Consider the following 15,695-nt stretch of genomic DNA (forward strand, 5'->3'; position numbering starts at 1 on the left):
ATACCATATGCCTAGCAGTGCCTCCTCTGTTGTTTGTGTTGCGAACAAGGTGACCCTCTGATGGAAAAGTGAAGCTGTACGAGTTTAAGTTTTCTTTTGTCGAGTGACAACCAAAGAGAACAAATGGCTGCCGATTAGTGCTGAACAGGGTTAAAAAAAAGATACAAAACCAACTTCAATATTTGTAGCCTACTTTTATCAGCCAATATGCAAAACATTCTCGATTAAACAGATCCCCAAGTGATTACTGTGGGACTGAAAATTAGGATAATATTAAGTTAAAATGTATCAACTGATTGAAAATTATGCTTAAATGGAAAGATCATGAAATATTTCTACTCTCCTTAAAATAAATGTATTTCCAGATTTCAATCAAGTATAAGCATAAACTAATCCCTGTATTCATATGACCCCTTGACTGTCTCGGTATGAAGTATACACTCTTCATGTTCCAAACCTAAATCCTCCAGAGTGTGTGTTTAATCAGGTCTAAATTTAGAGAATTATGCAAGCTTCTATATATTGGGCAGAAAATCCTAGTTATGATTTTGGTACTTTCTCCGAGACTTGAAACCAATCTAAAATACAGTCCTATTTAATGATCAGGAAGGCAAATGGAATGTTGGCCTTTATTGCAAGGGGGATAGAGTATAAAAGCAGAGAAGTCCTGCTACAACTGTGAGGCCAAACCTGGAGTACTGCATGCAGTTTTGGTCTCAGTATATAGAAAGGATATACTTGCATTGGAAACTGTTCAGAAAAAGTTCACTAGGTTGATTCCAGAGATGAGGGGGTTGACTTATGAAGATAGGTTGAGTAGGTTGGACCTATACACATTGGAGTTCAGAAGAATGAGGTATGATCTTATCAAAATATATAAGATAATGAAGGGGCTGCAGAGAGGATATTTCCACTCATGGGGGAAACTAAAACTAGGGGACATAGTCTCAGAATAAGGGGCCGCCCATTTAAAACTGAGATGGAGGAGGAATTTCTTCTGAGGGTTGTAAATCTGTGGAATTCTCTGCCCCAGAGAGCTGTGGAGGCTGGGTCATTGAATATATTTAAGGCGGAGATACACAGATTTTTGAGCGATAAGGGAATAAAGGGTTATGGGGAGCGGGCAGGGAAGTGGAGCTGAGTCCATGATTAGATCAGCCATGATCTTATTGAATGGCAGAGCAGGCTCGAGGGGCCAGGTGGCCTACTCTTGGAAAGTTTATAATCTTCTCCCTTTTTGAACAAAATATCTTCAGCAGCAGATACACTTGGAACACGAGTCAATGAAACATACCACCAAGAACATGTCTATCACTGTTCCCATTCCCGCTCAAGCAAATTTCGCTGTTGCAATCTGATCGTTGGGATTTTAGGACGGTTAATCAAAACCATCTTAAAAGCAAGTTTGGCAGCATCTGTGGGGAGAGAAAGAGAGTTAACGTTTCAGGTTGAAGACCCTTCATTAGAATGGTTATTTGATGAAGGGTCATCGACCTGAAACATTAACTCTCTCTCTCTCTCCACGGATGCCACCTGACCTGCTGAGTATTTACAGCATTTTGTTTTTATTTCAGATTTCCAGCATCGGTGGTATTTTGCTTGTGTGCTAAAACAAACTAACTTTGTTATAATTTTCTTTAATGCTGATTATACCAGAGGCACCTCCTATTAAAAATAACTTACTTAATAAAGTAAAAGGGTACTCATTCATCGAGTCTGGTCGAAATGTTTTTTTTTAAAAACAGATTAAAAGTGATCAGATATGATGTGTAATACAAAAATAAAAATCATTTTGCACACACATACCTTTTCTCTGTAAGTTGACTTGTTATCAACCCATGGCTGAAGTAAGTTCTAAAAGGCTGAAAAAGAAAATAAATGTCTAAGAATGCTTCCCTTTTTTTTAAAAAAGTAGAATAAACTATTGTCTTTACAACAGATTTATAAGTTATTGATTCCAAACTGCCTTAAAATGCTCAATACATTTGGCAATACCAAATGCAGATCCTGTTGCGGTACAAATCTTCCATGAGGCACATGATTTTCACCATCAGACTGTGGACAAGTTATAAATTTATGAAGTATGTACTTTTCATCAAATGGAAGGCATATTGCTTCCATAAAACAGTTTGTCCTTTCCCATCCTTGAACTTGCATGAATACAAATAAGGAAGGACTTTAGTCAATGCCACATCTTTACAAAAGTCCACTCCATCTGTCCCATTGGAAATCAATTCCCATGCACTTCTTGTTCTATAGGGCCCAAGTTTCGGCCTCAGTTGCTCCTGATCTTTTGGAGCAACTGGTGTAGAACGGAGTATCTTAGAAATTCAAATTCTCGGCATTTAGTTTGCTCCAGTTCTAGTCAGTTAGAACAGTTTCATTTTGGAACAGAATTTTTGTGTCAAAAGGGGGCGTGTCCGGCCACTTACGCCTGTTTTCAAAGTTTCGGCAGTGAAAACTTACTCCAAACTAACTTAGAATGGAGTAAGTGAAGATTTTTGTACGCTCGAAAAAACCTTGTCTACACTTTAGAAAATCAGGCATAGGGAATGGGGAGGGGGGGGGGGGGTGTTTAAAGGGAAGTTTACAAACATTAAACACTTCAGTTTTACAAATAAAGAGCCATCAATAATAAATGATAAAACATCAATAAATCAATCAAAAAAAATTAAGAAATAATTTTTTTTTTAAATCAATAAATAAAACATTTTCTACTTACCGACTGCAGCACCGGGAGCCCTCCAACAGCGTGCTGGGATGCCCCCCCCCCCCCCCCCCAGTGTCTCTCAGTGTCTGTGTTTCTGACAGCGAGTGGGGGGGGAGAAAAGGAGAAGGGGGGGGGGGGGGGGGAAAAGGAGAAGGGGGGGAAAAGGAGAAGGGGGGGAAAAGGAGAAGGGGGGGAAAAGGAGAAGGGGGGGAAAAGGAGAAGGGGGGGAAAAGGAGAAGGGGGGGAAAAGGAGAAGGGGGGGAAAAGGAGAAGGGGGGGAAAAGGAGAAGGGGGGGAAAAGGAGAAGGGGGGGAAAAGGAGAAGGGGGGGAAAAGGAGAAGGGGGGGAAAAGGAGAAGGGGGGGAAAAGGAGAAGGGGGGGAAAAGGAGAAGGGGGGGGAAAGGAGAAGGGGGGGGAAAGGAGAAGGGGGGGGAAAGGAGAAGGGGGGGGAAAGGAGAAGGGGGGGGAAAGGAGAAGGGGGGGGAAAGGAGAAGGGGGGGGAAAAGGAGAAGGGGGGGGAAAAGGAGAAGGGGGGGAAAAGGAGAAGGGGGGGAAAAGGAGAAGGGGGGGAAAAGGAGAAGGGGGGGAAAAGGAGAAGGGGGGGGGAAAGGAGAAGGGGGGGGGAAAGGAGAAGGGGGGGGGAAAGGAGAAGGGGGGGGAAAAGGAGAAGGGGGGGAAAAGGAGAAGGGGGGGAAAAGGAGAAGGGGGGGAAAAGGAGAAGGGGGGGAAAGGAGAAGGGGGGGAAAAGGAGAAGGGGGGGAAAAGGAGAAGGGGGGGAAAAGGAGAAGGGGGGGAAAAGGAGAAGGGGGGGAAAAGGAGAAGGGGGGGAAAAGGAGAAGGGGGGGAAAAGGAGAAGGGGGGGAAAAGGAGAAGGGGGGGAAAAGGAGAAGGGGGGAAAAGGAGAAGGGGGGAAAAGGAGAAGGGGGGGAAAAGGAGAAGGGGGGGAAAAGGAGAAGGGGGGGAAAAGGAGAAGGGGGGGAAAAGGAGAAGGGGGGGAAAAGGAGAAGGGGGGGAAAAGGAGAAGGGGGGGAAAAGGAGAAGGGGGGGAAAAGGAGAAGGGGGGGAAAAGGAGAAGGGGGGGAAAAGGAGAAGGGGGGGAAAAGGAGAAGGGGGGGAAAAGGAGAAGGGGGGGAAAAGGAGAAGGGGGGGAAAAGGAGAAGGGGGGGAAAAGGAGAAGGGGGGAAAAGGAGAAGGGGGGAAAAGGAGAAGGGGGGGAAAGGAGAAGGGGGGGAAAGGAGAAGGGGGGGAAAAGGAGAAGGGGGGGAAAAGGAGAAGGGGGGAAAAGGAGAAGGGGGGGAAAAGGAGAAGGGGGGGAAAAGGAGAAGGGGGGGAAAAGGAGAAGGGGGGGAAAAGGAGAAGGGGGGGAAAAGGAGAAGGGGGGGGAAAAGGAGAAGGGGGGGGAAAAGGAGAAGGGGGGGGAAAAGGAGAAGGGGGGGGAAAAGGAGAAGGGGGGGGAAAAGGAGAAGGGGGGGGAAAAGGAGAAGGGGGGGGAAAAGGAGAAGGGGGGGGAAGGAGAAGGGGGGGGAAAGGAGAAGGGGGGGAAAGGAGAAGGGGGGGGAAAGGAGAAGGGGGGGGAAAGGAGAAGGGGGGGGGAAAGGAGAAGGGGGGGGAAAGGAGAAGGGGGGGGAAAGGAGAAGGGGGGGGAAAGGAGAAGGGGGGGGGGAAGGAGAAGGGGGGGGGGAAGGAGAAGGGGGGGGGGAAGGAGAAGGGGGGGGGAAGGAGAAGGGGGGGGGAAGGAGAAGGGGGGGGAAGGAGAAGGGGGGGGGAAGGAGAAGGGGGGGGGAAGGAGAAGGGGGGGGGAAGGAGAAGGGGGGGGGAAGGAGAAGGGGGGGGGGGAAAGGAGAAGGGGGGGGGGAAAGGAGAAGGGGGGGGGGGAAAGGAGAAGGGGGGGGGGAAAGGAGAAGGGGGGGGGGGGAAAGGAGAAGGGGGGGGGGAAAGGAGAAGGGAGGGAAAAAGGAGAAGGGAGGGAAAAAGGAGAAGGGAGGGAAAAAGGAGAAGGGAGGGAAAAAGGAGAAGGGAGGGAAAAAGGAGAAGGTGGGGGAGGGGGAAGGAGAAGGGGGAGGGAGGCTGAACGGGCCGGGCCCAAGACTTCGGGCAGGGCCCGTCCCCAGCACCAGATTTACAGGTAGATGGCGTTGGGTCGGATCGGGGGGAGAGCGGAGGGAGGTCGGGTCGGGTGGGGGGGCAGCGTGGGTCGGTTCGGTTCGGGTTGGGGGGGGACAGAGGGAGGTCGGGTCGGGGGGAGAGAGATCAGGTTGGGTTGGGTCCGGGGGGGGGGGGGGGGGGGGGGGGGAGTCGTCGAATCAGGTCGAGGAAGCAGGAGCTGGGCGTGGGAGGTATTCTTATGCAAGCATTCGGCCAGGGCTCGGGGCTGCGTGCTTCGGGCTCCTCTCTCAGTTTTGGGCACCTGGAGCTACTGCACATGCGCGCCCACTGTAGCGCCCACGTGCAGAGGTCCCGGCACTGTTTTCAGCGCAGGGACCTAGCTCCGCCTCCCACAGCTCGTGCTGCGCCGCGCCCGGCTCCTTAGGACCAGCAGGGAGCCGGAAAATCTGTTAAGTTTTTTTTTTAGCCGCACTTTTTGGCGCGAAAAACAGGCGTCCAGGTCGGGGCTGCGCCGTTCTCGGCGCGGTCTGAAACTTGGGCCTATTGTCTCCAACTCTAACTTACCAGTGCGAAGGGACATCAAACTACCATTCTTTCAGATGCTGATCTAAGCATTTCCAGCATTTCTGCTTTTTCTTATTCAGGGAATAGCTCGAGAGTTATTTGCAGGGCAACCATAAATATTCTTGATAAATCTATTTCAGTTTTGCACATCTTCCCCATTAACGTATTAATACAAAAAACATGAAAGAAAGTGTCTTAGATGTCAGATTTAACAGTAATTGTTCTGAGAGTCTTAAATGAACACAGTTAAGGCTAACTCACTAATATAAAAAGGACAATATACAAACTTAGTCAGCCAAGAGACCAAGATTCAGACTTGATTGTATGATGGCCATTTATAAATTTTGCAACATTGTTCAAACAAAACCTACATACATAACCAAACAAATGGCAAACTCAAAGATTTTCTACCATCAAAATAAAAGTATATATATTTTGAACAAAACCCAAGTGATGCTTCATTTAATTGCTCAGAGTACATAGAAAGTGTATGTGAATACCAATTTTCATCCCATACAATATTAGCAGCTGACACTTGGCTACAACAGTGGTCATCATTTTTAGCTGGGGTCGTAATGGAGCAAGTGGGACAATCTGCCAACAGCACTGCAGCATCCCATTGCAGGGTTTAAAAACAGACATGTTGAATTTCGTACCCCTTACCATCATGCCTCCCGTTAGTTGATCCATGGAAGAGCATTGGTGTTGAAAGCCATGCAGGAGCTTGCAGCTCACTTGTCTGCTCTTCCAGCTATATGAAGTATATCTGGAGGCAAGTGGCTGTGAAAGGGGCAGGGGAGGAGAATTAGGGAAAAAATAGGGAAAAACAGTTTAATGAAAAACATATTCCTTGGAATTGAGCACAACCAAAACCATGTAAACCAACCTCCAACTGGACAGTTAGGATTCTCAGCTTTATGGGTTTGAACATTGTATTTTGCCAGCTGTCCCAGGCCAGAATTCGACCTCAGATCCAAACCATAATCTCAGTCAAAATAACAGCTTTTAGATAAAGAGCCCATAGAAACAGAAATCCAGCTGTCTGAAGTAAAATTGCAAATCTAACTTCATTCATTCTGGCACGTTTACTTCTTTTCGGGTATAGATTTTTTTTTGCTTAATTATTTACTGAAGTAGTATTACCTAAAGGGAATGATAAATGTTGATGACATATACTGTTTGGAATAATGTTTTATTTCCCACCTCTCCAGCCTGTGCCTCTGACAGCTCCAGTATTGAGGAAGAACCCTCGATGTCAAAGTTGGAAAAGAAGCTGCCCCACTGTCTGTCAAATGCCATCAAATCCTGAAACAGTATGCAAGCAACAAATTAAAAATGCACACAAAACACTGAGTAAAGCAAATAAATTATTAAAGCTCGATAATCGAACCTATTCCATTGCCTGAAAAATTAATACAAGCTGGTTTCGTTTGTAAATGAAGACATTACAGAATAAAAATAAATATGATACAAGTATAAAGTAAGCTCCTTAATTTTTCCACAAGTTAAAACAAAAATACAAGATAAGTTAGTATTCCTAACAATTTGTTACAGAAGTTAAAGCAATGCAGATTAAAGTTACATTTCTTAAGTGTAAAACATTTACTCTATTCTCAAATCCATTAGTTTACTGAACTCCATGACATCCCAGTATGTAATATTTGCAGTAGCTTTAGCCAAGATTTAGGAACGCGCACAAGGATTATCATATATATATATTTATTATAAGAAATAGAAGCAGGAGTAGGCCATATGGCCCCTCAAGTCTGCTCCGCCATTCAATAAGATCATGGTTGATCTGAATATAAGTTGCTGTCACCTCAGTGATCAAGACTTCCAGAGAGACTGGATCCAATCTGCTATAGGTATGCCATAGCTCCTCGCTAGCATCAAACAGCTACAACAGAAAAAAAGACAGGCATTATAAAAATAATATACCATTTCTTCATTTTCTGTGTCACTCTTTAAAAAAAACATTAAGAGGAGGTATAATGCCCTTTTAATTAGAAACGATGCGTAACATTAGAGTCTTACTGCCAGCACATGCACACAATTATTATTGTAAATTAGATCGCGCTTTAATGTTTATACTGACACCACCCAGCTCTACTTCAATACCACTTATCTCGTCCCCTCCAAGGTCTCCAAATTGTCAGACTGCTTGTCCAACATCCAGTTCTGGATGAGCACAATTTTCTCCACTTGAATATTGGGAAAACGGAAGCCATCGTTTTCGGCCCCGGCCACAATTTCCGTTCCCCCAGCTTCTGAGGCTGAACTAGACTGTGCGCAACCTTGGTGCCATATTTGACCCTGAAATGAGCTTTCGACCACATATCCACAGCATAACTAAGACCGCCTATTTCCAACTCCGTAACATTGCCCGTCTCTGCCATTGCATCAGCTCATCTGCTGCTGAAGCCTTCAACCATGCCTTTGTTACCTCGAGACGTGACTATTCCAACGCACTCCTAGCTGGCCTCCCACATTTTACCTTACGTAAACTAGAGGAGATCCAAAACTCGGCTGCCCATGTCCTAACTCACACCAAGTCCTGCTTCACTCATCACCACTGTGCTTGCTGACCGACATTGGCTCCCAGTTAAACAATTCCGAGATTTCAAAATTCTCATTCTTATTTTCAAATCCCTGCATGGCCTCACCCCTCCTGATCCCTAATCTCCTCCAGCCATACAGGGTCCCCCCTCCCCTCCCCAGAGATGTCTGCAATCCTCTAATTCTGCCTTCGAGCAATCCCTGATGATAATCACTCAACCATTGGTGGCTGTGCCTTTTGTTGCCTAGGCCCCAAGCTCTGGAACTTCCTACCTAAACCTCTGCCTCTCTATCCTCTTTCAAGACGCTCCTTTAAACCGACCTTTGACCAAGCCTTTGGTCACCTGCACTAATTTCTACTTATGCGGCTCGGTGTCAATTTCGTTTATCTCATAATACTCCTGTGAAGTGACTTGGGATGTTTCACTACGTTAAAGGTGCTATATAAATACAAGTTGCTGTTATTTTACAAGAAAAAACTATTCTCACCCAACATGGTTTAATTGTTCCCTGAACTCTAAACTGTGGTCTCTCTCAGAAAACTTATTTTGTTCTTTTGATTAAAAAAGGTCAACATAGACTGTGCAATTTTAAATTTAGCCTTGGCATTCAGTGACTACTGAAAAAAATGATGATCTGATGAAAACAGTAATATTAGGTTAGTCCATAATGAATCTTCTACTGAAATTGGAAACGATCTATATTTTATTTGCACTCCCTGGATATAACACCTTGCTCATTATTGTCACTCTTGTTGGCATGCTTCTCTGTCCATTTTCCACTCACTCCAAATTCCTCTGGCCCCGTTTATAATGGCAAGCATCCACAGGCACTTGTCACCCTGAAAGTACACAATCTCACCACTAGGTGGTTTCTCCCAATAAAGTACCCTGTACATCGTTTTTTGAAATCTTTTCGTCTGAATAATGTTGGTCTACCTTTCCACCCTGCTCGTGTCCTAACTCGCACCAAGTCCTGCTCACCCCTCACATCTGTGTTCACTGACCTACGTTGGCTTCTGGTTAAACAACTCCTTGATTTCAATTACTGAAATTTGTATCCAAAATAAGGGTTTAAACAAAATGAAAACAAATCAAAAATTACATATTTCACAATAACATGATCTGTCTTTTGTGTCAGCTAATGGTTGCATTAAAGTTTTTCCGTGAAGGCTTGATCTCTCGCAATAACTTAGGTTTGGAAGCCCACGTATTCTACAGTGAGCTTGTGCAGTATACCTAATTTGCAGGATGCATCAGGACCAGTCAACAGGACTTGTAGGATAATTTTTTTTTAACCTTTTAAACACAGTTTCTGCTCAGTAGTTGCCTTTTTAAAGTAAGTTTGAAAAACAAAAACACGTTGAATTTTAAAGCCAACTAATTATCCTATAATGTTCTCGTGTTTGATGGACAGTTAGAAAAGGTAAATGCTAACTGCTCACACCTGAGAGACAGTGGTTTTAATTGTAAATACCTGCAAGACAGAAAGAGCCAGTGTCTTTCCTCAATTTAATTGAAGTTTTTTTTTTTAAAGTTGAATATGGAAGGCAAACAAAGGCTGAAGGAAACAGATAGGTGGGGATGGGAGAAACAGATTCAGAGTAATGGAGGATCGTTACCTTGATGGAAGCAAGTAGGAGTAGGGAAGTAGATGGATTTTATGGGCAAGATGAGTGACAGCAGAGCAAGTGGGAGATGAGGATGAGGAGTTGAGCTGGTGACTCAGAGGGGAAGAGGTAGAGGTAGTGCTGAAAGCAAGGGGGTAGTAGGGAAGGCGGTTATGGTAATGTGAAAGGGTAGGTGACATGATGGAAGTGAGGGGGTGGGAGAAATATTGGTGATTGGGAGAATATATTAGATACAGAGCTGCAGAGAGCCAGGTTTTTGAAAGCCCGTATCCTAAATGCAGCTGGTTCCTTTCCTCATAATGCCACCCACCCAAAGGAAAATAAAGAGAAGCAAAAGGTTGAAAGTGAAGGAGAAAAGAAAAAACAGTAGAACAAGAGACAGAAACAACACAATAACAGCAGAGAGCTAAAACAGACACTATGTTCATGGGGTCTGGAGCCAATGTTGAGGACTCCCAGGGCAAACTCCCTCCCGACTGTATACCACTGTGCCACCACCTCGTGTGGGTCTGTCCTGCCAGTGGGACAGGACATACCCAGGGATGGTGATGGAGGAGTGAAAGGTATGATTCTGTGACTGAAAGGTATGATTCTGCGGGTATGACGATGTTGCTTGACTAGTCCGTGGAACAGCTCTCCCAATTTTGGCATAAGTCCCCATATGTTAGTGAGAAGGACTTTGCAGGGTCGACTAGGCTGGGTGTGCCTTTGTCGTATCCGAAGCTGGTGCAGAGGTCGATGCTGGGTAGTCTATCAAGTTTTATTCTTATTAATTGTTTTCTGTAGCTGTTTGTTACAACTGAGTGGCTTGCTAGGCCAATTCAGAGGGCAGTTCAGAGTCAACCACATTGCTGTGGGTCTGGTGTCACATATAGACCAGACCAGGTAAGGGTGGCAGATTTCCTTCCCTAAAAGGACATTAGTGAACCAGATGGGTTTTTACAACAATCTGGTAGACTCATGGTCACAATTATTGACACTAGCTTTTTATTCCAGATTTTTCTTTATTTTTAATTTAACTGAATTTAAATTGAGGTGGGATTTGAACTCACGTCTCTGAATTAGTCGAAGCCTCTGTACTAGTCCCGTAATTTAACCACTATGCTACCATTCCCGACCATGTACCATAACACAGATTATTATATTAACTATCTTGCTTTTGCATATATTTCCTCAACTTTTTCCCCAATTATAAATTGTTATGTCCACATTTAAAATAGACATTTCCTCTGTAAATGGGTTATTCTGTAATTACACCCTCTCTATTACTGCTGTTGTCGTACCCCAATTTTGTCTCCCGGCTCCTCACAAGCCTGTACTGCGGAGAAACTCCAATGATCCAACCATTTCCACTTCTGCTTCCCAAGCTGCCAGCAAGTTTGCTATTTACATAGAATAGACAGAATATTTGGCTCAACCAGTCCATGTCAGCGTTTATGCTCCGCTCGAGCCTCCTCCCATCCTTCCTCATCTAACTATCAGCAAAGCCCTCTATTCCCTTCTGCCTCATATGCTTATCTAACCTCCCCTTAGATGCATCTATACTATTCGCTTCAACTACTCCCGGTGGTCGCGAATTCCACATTCTCACCACTGGGTAAAAAAAGTTTCTCCTAATTCCCCATCTTGGTGACTATCTTAAATTGATGGCCTCCAGTTTATTTGCACTTTCTAGCAAATTTGACAACTCGCATCGGATTTTATGAATCCAAGATATTAATATTAAGAAGAAACAAACTCAAAAATCTCCACCCCAGTTTCTCAGCACTGTGGGATTAAAAACTTCTATCACTGGGGCTGTATTGATTTTTGAGCCCTTTTTATCCTGCAGGACTTCGATCAGTCATGAATTTTGCCTGGTTATCTCAGTTTGGGGAAACTTCTCATGTGAACTGTTCAATTTATTGATAACTTTAATGCTACTATATAGCCATAATTTTGTACAGCACTCACATAAAATTAAATTAAATACCTCATGTTTCATTGTAAAAAATTCCCCTCCTCCAATTCCTTCCAGAGCAAATGCTTGTACAATGGGCCACTTCTCAACAATGAACATGTCAAACTTCTGAACATAGCCTAAAAATAGCAATGGGCACAGAACGATAAGCACAATGAAGTGATCTAAAAACAGATTTAAATATCAATTAAGTGAATACAATGTAATAAATAATGAGATGCCGTAATTTAATTAACAATTACACCAAGTCGGAGGAAAAAGAAAATGGTCCCAGACTTAACACCACTCAAGGGTACAGCTATATTGACTTTATGCTTTGATAGATTACAAAATCCATCAACCACATCCAATTCAATTGCTACAGCCAAATTTAAAGAGCAAATGGAAAAATATTCCAGATTTTTGTTTCCTTAAAAGCACCTTTATCCACCAAGTCTCTGAACTCATTTCCAATTGAGTGGTCCTCGATAATAACAGTCACTTTTAAAGTAAATTAGCATGGGAAATGCTTTAACATGGTTTAACTTTAAATGCTAGTATAAACACTGAAGAGGACAGGAGAATACATTTGTTTCTGCTTCATATTTTAACTGAACAGAACCTACTGACAGCTTGATGAGAATAGAGAAGCTATATAAATTTAGATTGTCACTTGGATCAAGCCAAAGTGAAGCTCATCAAAACCGAAGAAAAATCTAAATGAAAAATACAGGGGTACCATAGCCAGAGTTATTAAGAGTGTATCCAAAATTGCAAACGGATCGGGTTTATAAATTTCACCAAACCATCAAGGAGAGTTCAAATGGAGGTCATGTATAACCCAAGAGGAAACAAAAATACATTTTTGACCTAACCTCTTACTAGCGTGAATGCCTTTGCTCAAAACATTTTACATAGTAGGGACAGAAAGAGACCTTAAAATATCAAGTCAAATTTAATAAAAACATCTTTATGGCAGGCTTAGTTCTTTTGCACTATGTTTATAATATGGAAAATATGTTTTGTCTTTACCCTGGGAGCTGTATGGAACTCGAATTCGACAACAGTCTCGGACCATATCCACAAAGCTGGTAATTTTGAACTCCTCTGCCGCCTCTTCATCTTCATACTGAGGGAAGAAGTTTAAATCCAGTAAGTTGCAGTGTAAAATTATGTAATGGATGATAATTTAACAGTTTTATGTATTAGACAAGTAGCCGGACAATCTTCGGCATCACTCCCAAACCAGTGACATTCTCAACCTCGGACAAGGGCAGCAGATACAAGTCACACACCATCCTAACTTGGGACATAGATCACTGGTCCTTCATTATTGTTGGGTCAAAACCCTGGAACTTCATACCAAACAGCACTGTGGGAGCGCTTTCACCATCAAGAAGGCAGCCCACTGCCACTTTCTCAACAGCAACTAGAGATGGGCAATAAATGCTGACCTTGCCAGCAATGCCCATATCCAGAGAATAAATATTTTTTTAATGCATTTTCTGCTACTACAGTAATGATGTAACTGATTGTGCTCTGAGGCCATAAGGTGTATTGCTGTGCCTTCCTGAGTCAATTAAAGGTCAGTTGTTCTGTGGCAGAACCTCAAGCCAATTTGTTTAAAACTTTTTTTTTTAAAAAGATACAATTTCTTCAGTTAATTGAAAGGTATTTTTTTGTTTGAGGATTTTTTTAAATATTTCAAGTGCAACACAGCAATTTCTATATGCGGTAACTGTAAAATCAACTCAAAACGTGTGTATGTTAGTCGATGTCCACTGGCTTTAATTACAAGTTGGATGAAAGACTGTTTTACGAGGATAACCATGTTACATTGTTCACCATGTATTATTTAAGGCCATGTCCACTTGCTCCCAAGTAAACAGAGGCCATGTTCAATCAAACGTTGAACTGTTTGATGAATGATTTTAGATTAGAATGTGCTCGTCAGTTGCAGACTGCAAGCTCGGAGCACCCAACATTTTGAGATTGTTTTGTAACCATTGCCAAATGTGATGGCAGAATGTGTTAGATGCACCACTTTTCCAACCAGAATATCCCGTTAAATTTCTCATAGTAAATCAGATGATGTATTTATTTGCGACAGGATTATACTATGGAATACTTCATGTAATAGTCTGGTAAAACTGTTATATCCCACTAAGGCAAAGTGTCATAACTGTAAGAAAACATAAGAGGCCACTCAAGCTTTACAAACTTTGCAGATTCGAATGTGCTCATTTTACCAAGAATCAAGTCCAGAGATGTGCATGCAGTATATCCATTCTATCAGATTGCAGTTCAGAAGCACTCAGCATTTTAAGATTCTTACAGATAAGTTAGTGTGACATACTATATGGATCTCCTGCAGTGAGTCAAAGTTTATGCTGTTCCAAGAAGGCGTGCTGAGGTGTGGAAGTGGGATAAAAGTGAACATCTGCAACTAAAATAATTTTAAGAAATTGCAAGATATCACTCTTGGGTCAGGATAATATTTTCTTGCTTCTTGTAAAATAAATGTGTTTAGTTTTTTTTAATCCCCAGAGACTATAAAGTCATGACTGTTTCAATGAACATCCAAGTTATATAAACAACCCTGTGCTAACATCAGTAATGTGAAGAGGAAATAGCTGATGCCAAAACACAACTCAAATATTTTTTGTGTACTCCTGTTATTTTATGGGGGGGGGGGGGGGGGGTGGAAATGATCAGAATATAGGGCCCAAGTTTCGAGCCGCGCCTAGAACGGCGCAGTCCCGACCTGGATGCCTGTTTTTCGCGCCACAAAGTGCGCCTAAAAAAAACTTCCAGATTCTCCAGCTCCCTGCAGGTCGTTTGCAGCTCGGCGCAGCGCAGCACGAGCAGTAGGGGGCGGAGCCAGGTCCCTGCGCTGAAAACAGTGCCGGGACCTCTGCACATGCGCGCTACAGTGGGCGCGCATGTGCAGTAGCTCCAGGCGCCCAAAACTGTGTGGGAGGGGCCGAAGCACGCAGCCCCTAGCCCTGGCCGAATGGCCTCACTCAGGCTGTGTGGATAAGGCTCCTCCCGACCCAACTCCCGCTCCCCCCCCACCCCCCCCGCGACTCCCGCTCCCCCCCCCCACTGGACCCGACTTGACCTCCCTCTCCCTCCCTCCGACCCGTGCTCCCCCCGACCCGACCCAACGCCACCATCTCCTTCCCCCCCCCCACCCCCACCCTCCCCCTGCTCCCCCCCTCAACCCTCGCTGTCAGAAACACAGACACTGACAGACAGAGAATGAGAGACACACACAGACAGACAGAGACACTGACAGAGACACACTGGGGGGGGGGGGGGGGGCATCCCAGCACGCTGTTGGAGGGCTCCCGGTGCTGCAGTCGGTAAGTAGAAAATGTTTTATTTATTGATTTTTAAAAAAATTATTTCTTAATTTTTTTTGATTGATTTATTGATGTTTTTATCATTTATTATTGATGATGGCTCTTTATTTGTAAAACTGAAGTGTTTAATGTTTGTAAACTTCCCTTTAAACACCCTCCCCCCCACCATTCCCTTAGCCTGATTTGTAACCTGCGCCTTATTTTCTAAAGTGTAGACGAGGTTTTTTCGAGCGTACAAAAATCTTCACTTACTCCATTCTCAGTTAGTTTGGAGTAAGTTTTCACTGTCGAAACTTTGAAAACAGGCGTAAGTGGCCAGACACGCCCCCTTTTGAAAAAAAAATTCTGTTCCAAAGTGAAACTGTTCTAACTGACTAGAACTGGAGCAAACGAAATGCCGAGAATTCCGATTTCTAAGATACTCCGTTCTACACAAGTTGCTCCTAAAAATCAGGAGCAAATCATGTCGAAACTTGGGGCCATAGAGTGCATAGCATAAACTGCAAAACATGTTTTGCCATTGACGTTCAGATTTCATTTAAAATAAATTGTGCACCAAGACACAATGCGGTTACATGCTGCTTTGAATGGTCATTTTTGTATCACACGGTACACCTACAAATACTATGCAGTTTATTGCTAAAATAGATAACATTATTTTGATAGTGGAAACTTGCATTACATTCTTTTTGAAACTGCCTGCATGAAACTGGTGTCTGTGAATTGTAAGCAATTGTCATTTAGGTTAACTGTGCCTAGTTGGTCTTTTGTTTATTTTGTTGAGATTTTGTAGACAAAGATAAATCAGATTTTTACTGATTTTCT

The 15,695-nt window shown here is 43.6% G+C and overlaps 1 protein-coding gene across 2 annotated transcripts in view; it reads right to left on the reverse strand.

The window, feature by feature from the left end:
• dnaaf9 (dynein axonemal assembly factor 9) overlaps positions 1-15,695 on the reverse strand; it is a 188,772-nt gene that overhangs the window by 127,337 nt on the left and 45,740 nt on the right. Inside the window, exons 5-11 of one of the 2 annotated variants that reach the window (XM_070866807.1) lie at positions 12,538-12,634; positions 11,539-11,645; positions 7,200-7,277; positions 6,584-6,685; positions 6,044-6,160; positions 1,807-1,862; positions 5-140 (exon numbers count right to left, since the gene is read on the reverse strand). In XM_070866807.1, the coding sequence (XP_070722908.1) occupies positions 5-140; positions 1,807-1,862; positions 6,044-6,160; positions 6,584-6,685; positions 7,200-7,277; positions 11,539-11,645; positions 12,538-12,634 (693 nt within the window). The remainder of the gene's footprint in view (positions 1-4; positions 141-1,806; positions 1,863-6,043; positions 6,161-6,583; positions 6,686-7,199; positions 7,278-11,538; positions 11,646-12,537; positions 12,635-15,695) is intronic. The other variant, XM_070866808.1, reaches the window with a different exon arrangement.

The sequence above is a fragment of the Pristiophorus japonicus genome, chromosome 2 (assembly GCF_044704955.1).
Source record: "Pristiophorus japonicus isolate sPriJap1 chromosome 2, sPriJap1.hap1, whole genome shotgun sequence".
NCBI lineage: Eukaryota > Metazoa > Chordata > Chondrichthyes > Pristiophoridae > Pristiophorus > Pristiophorus japonicus.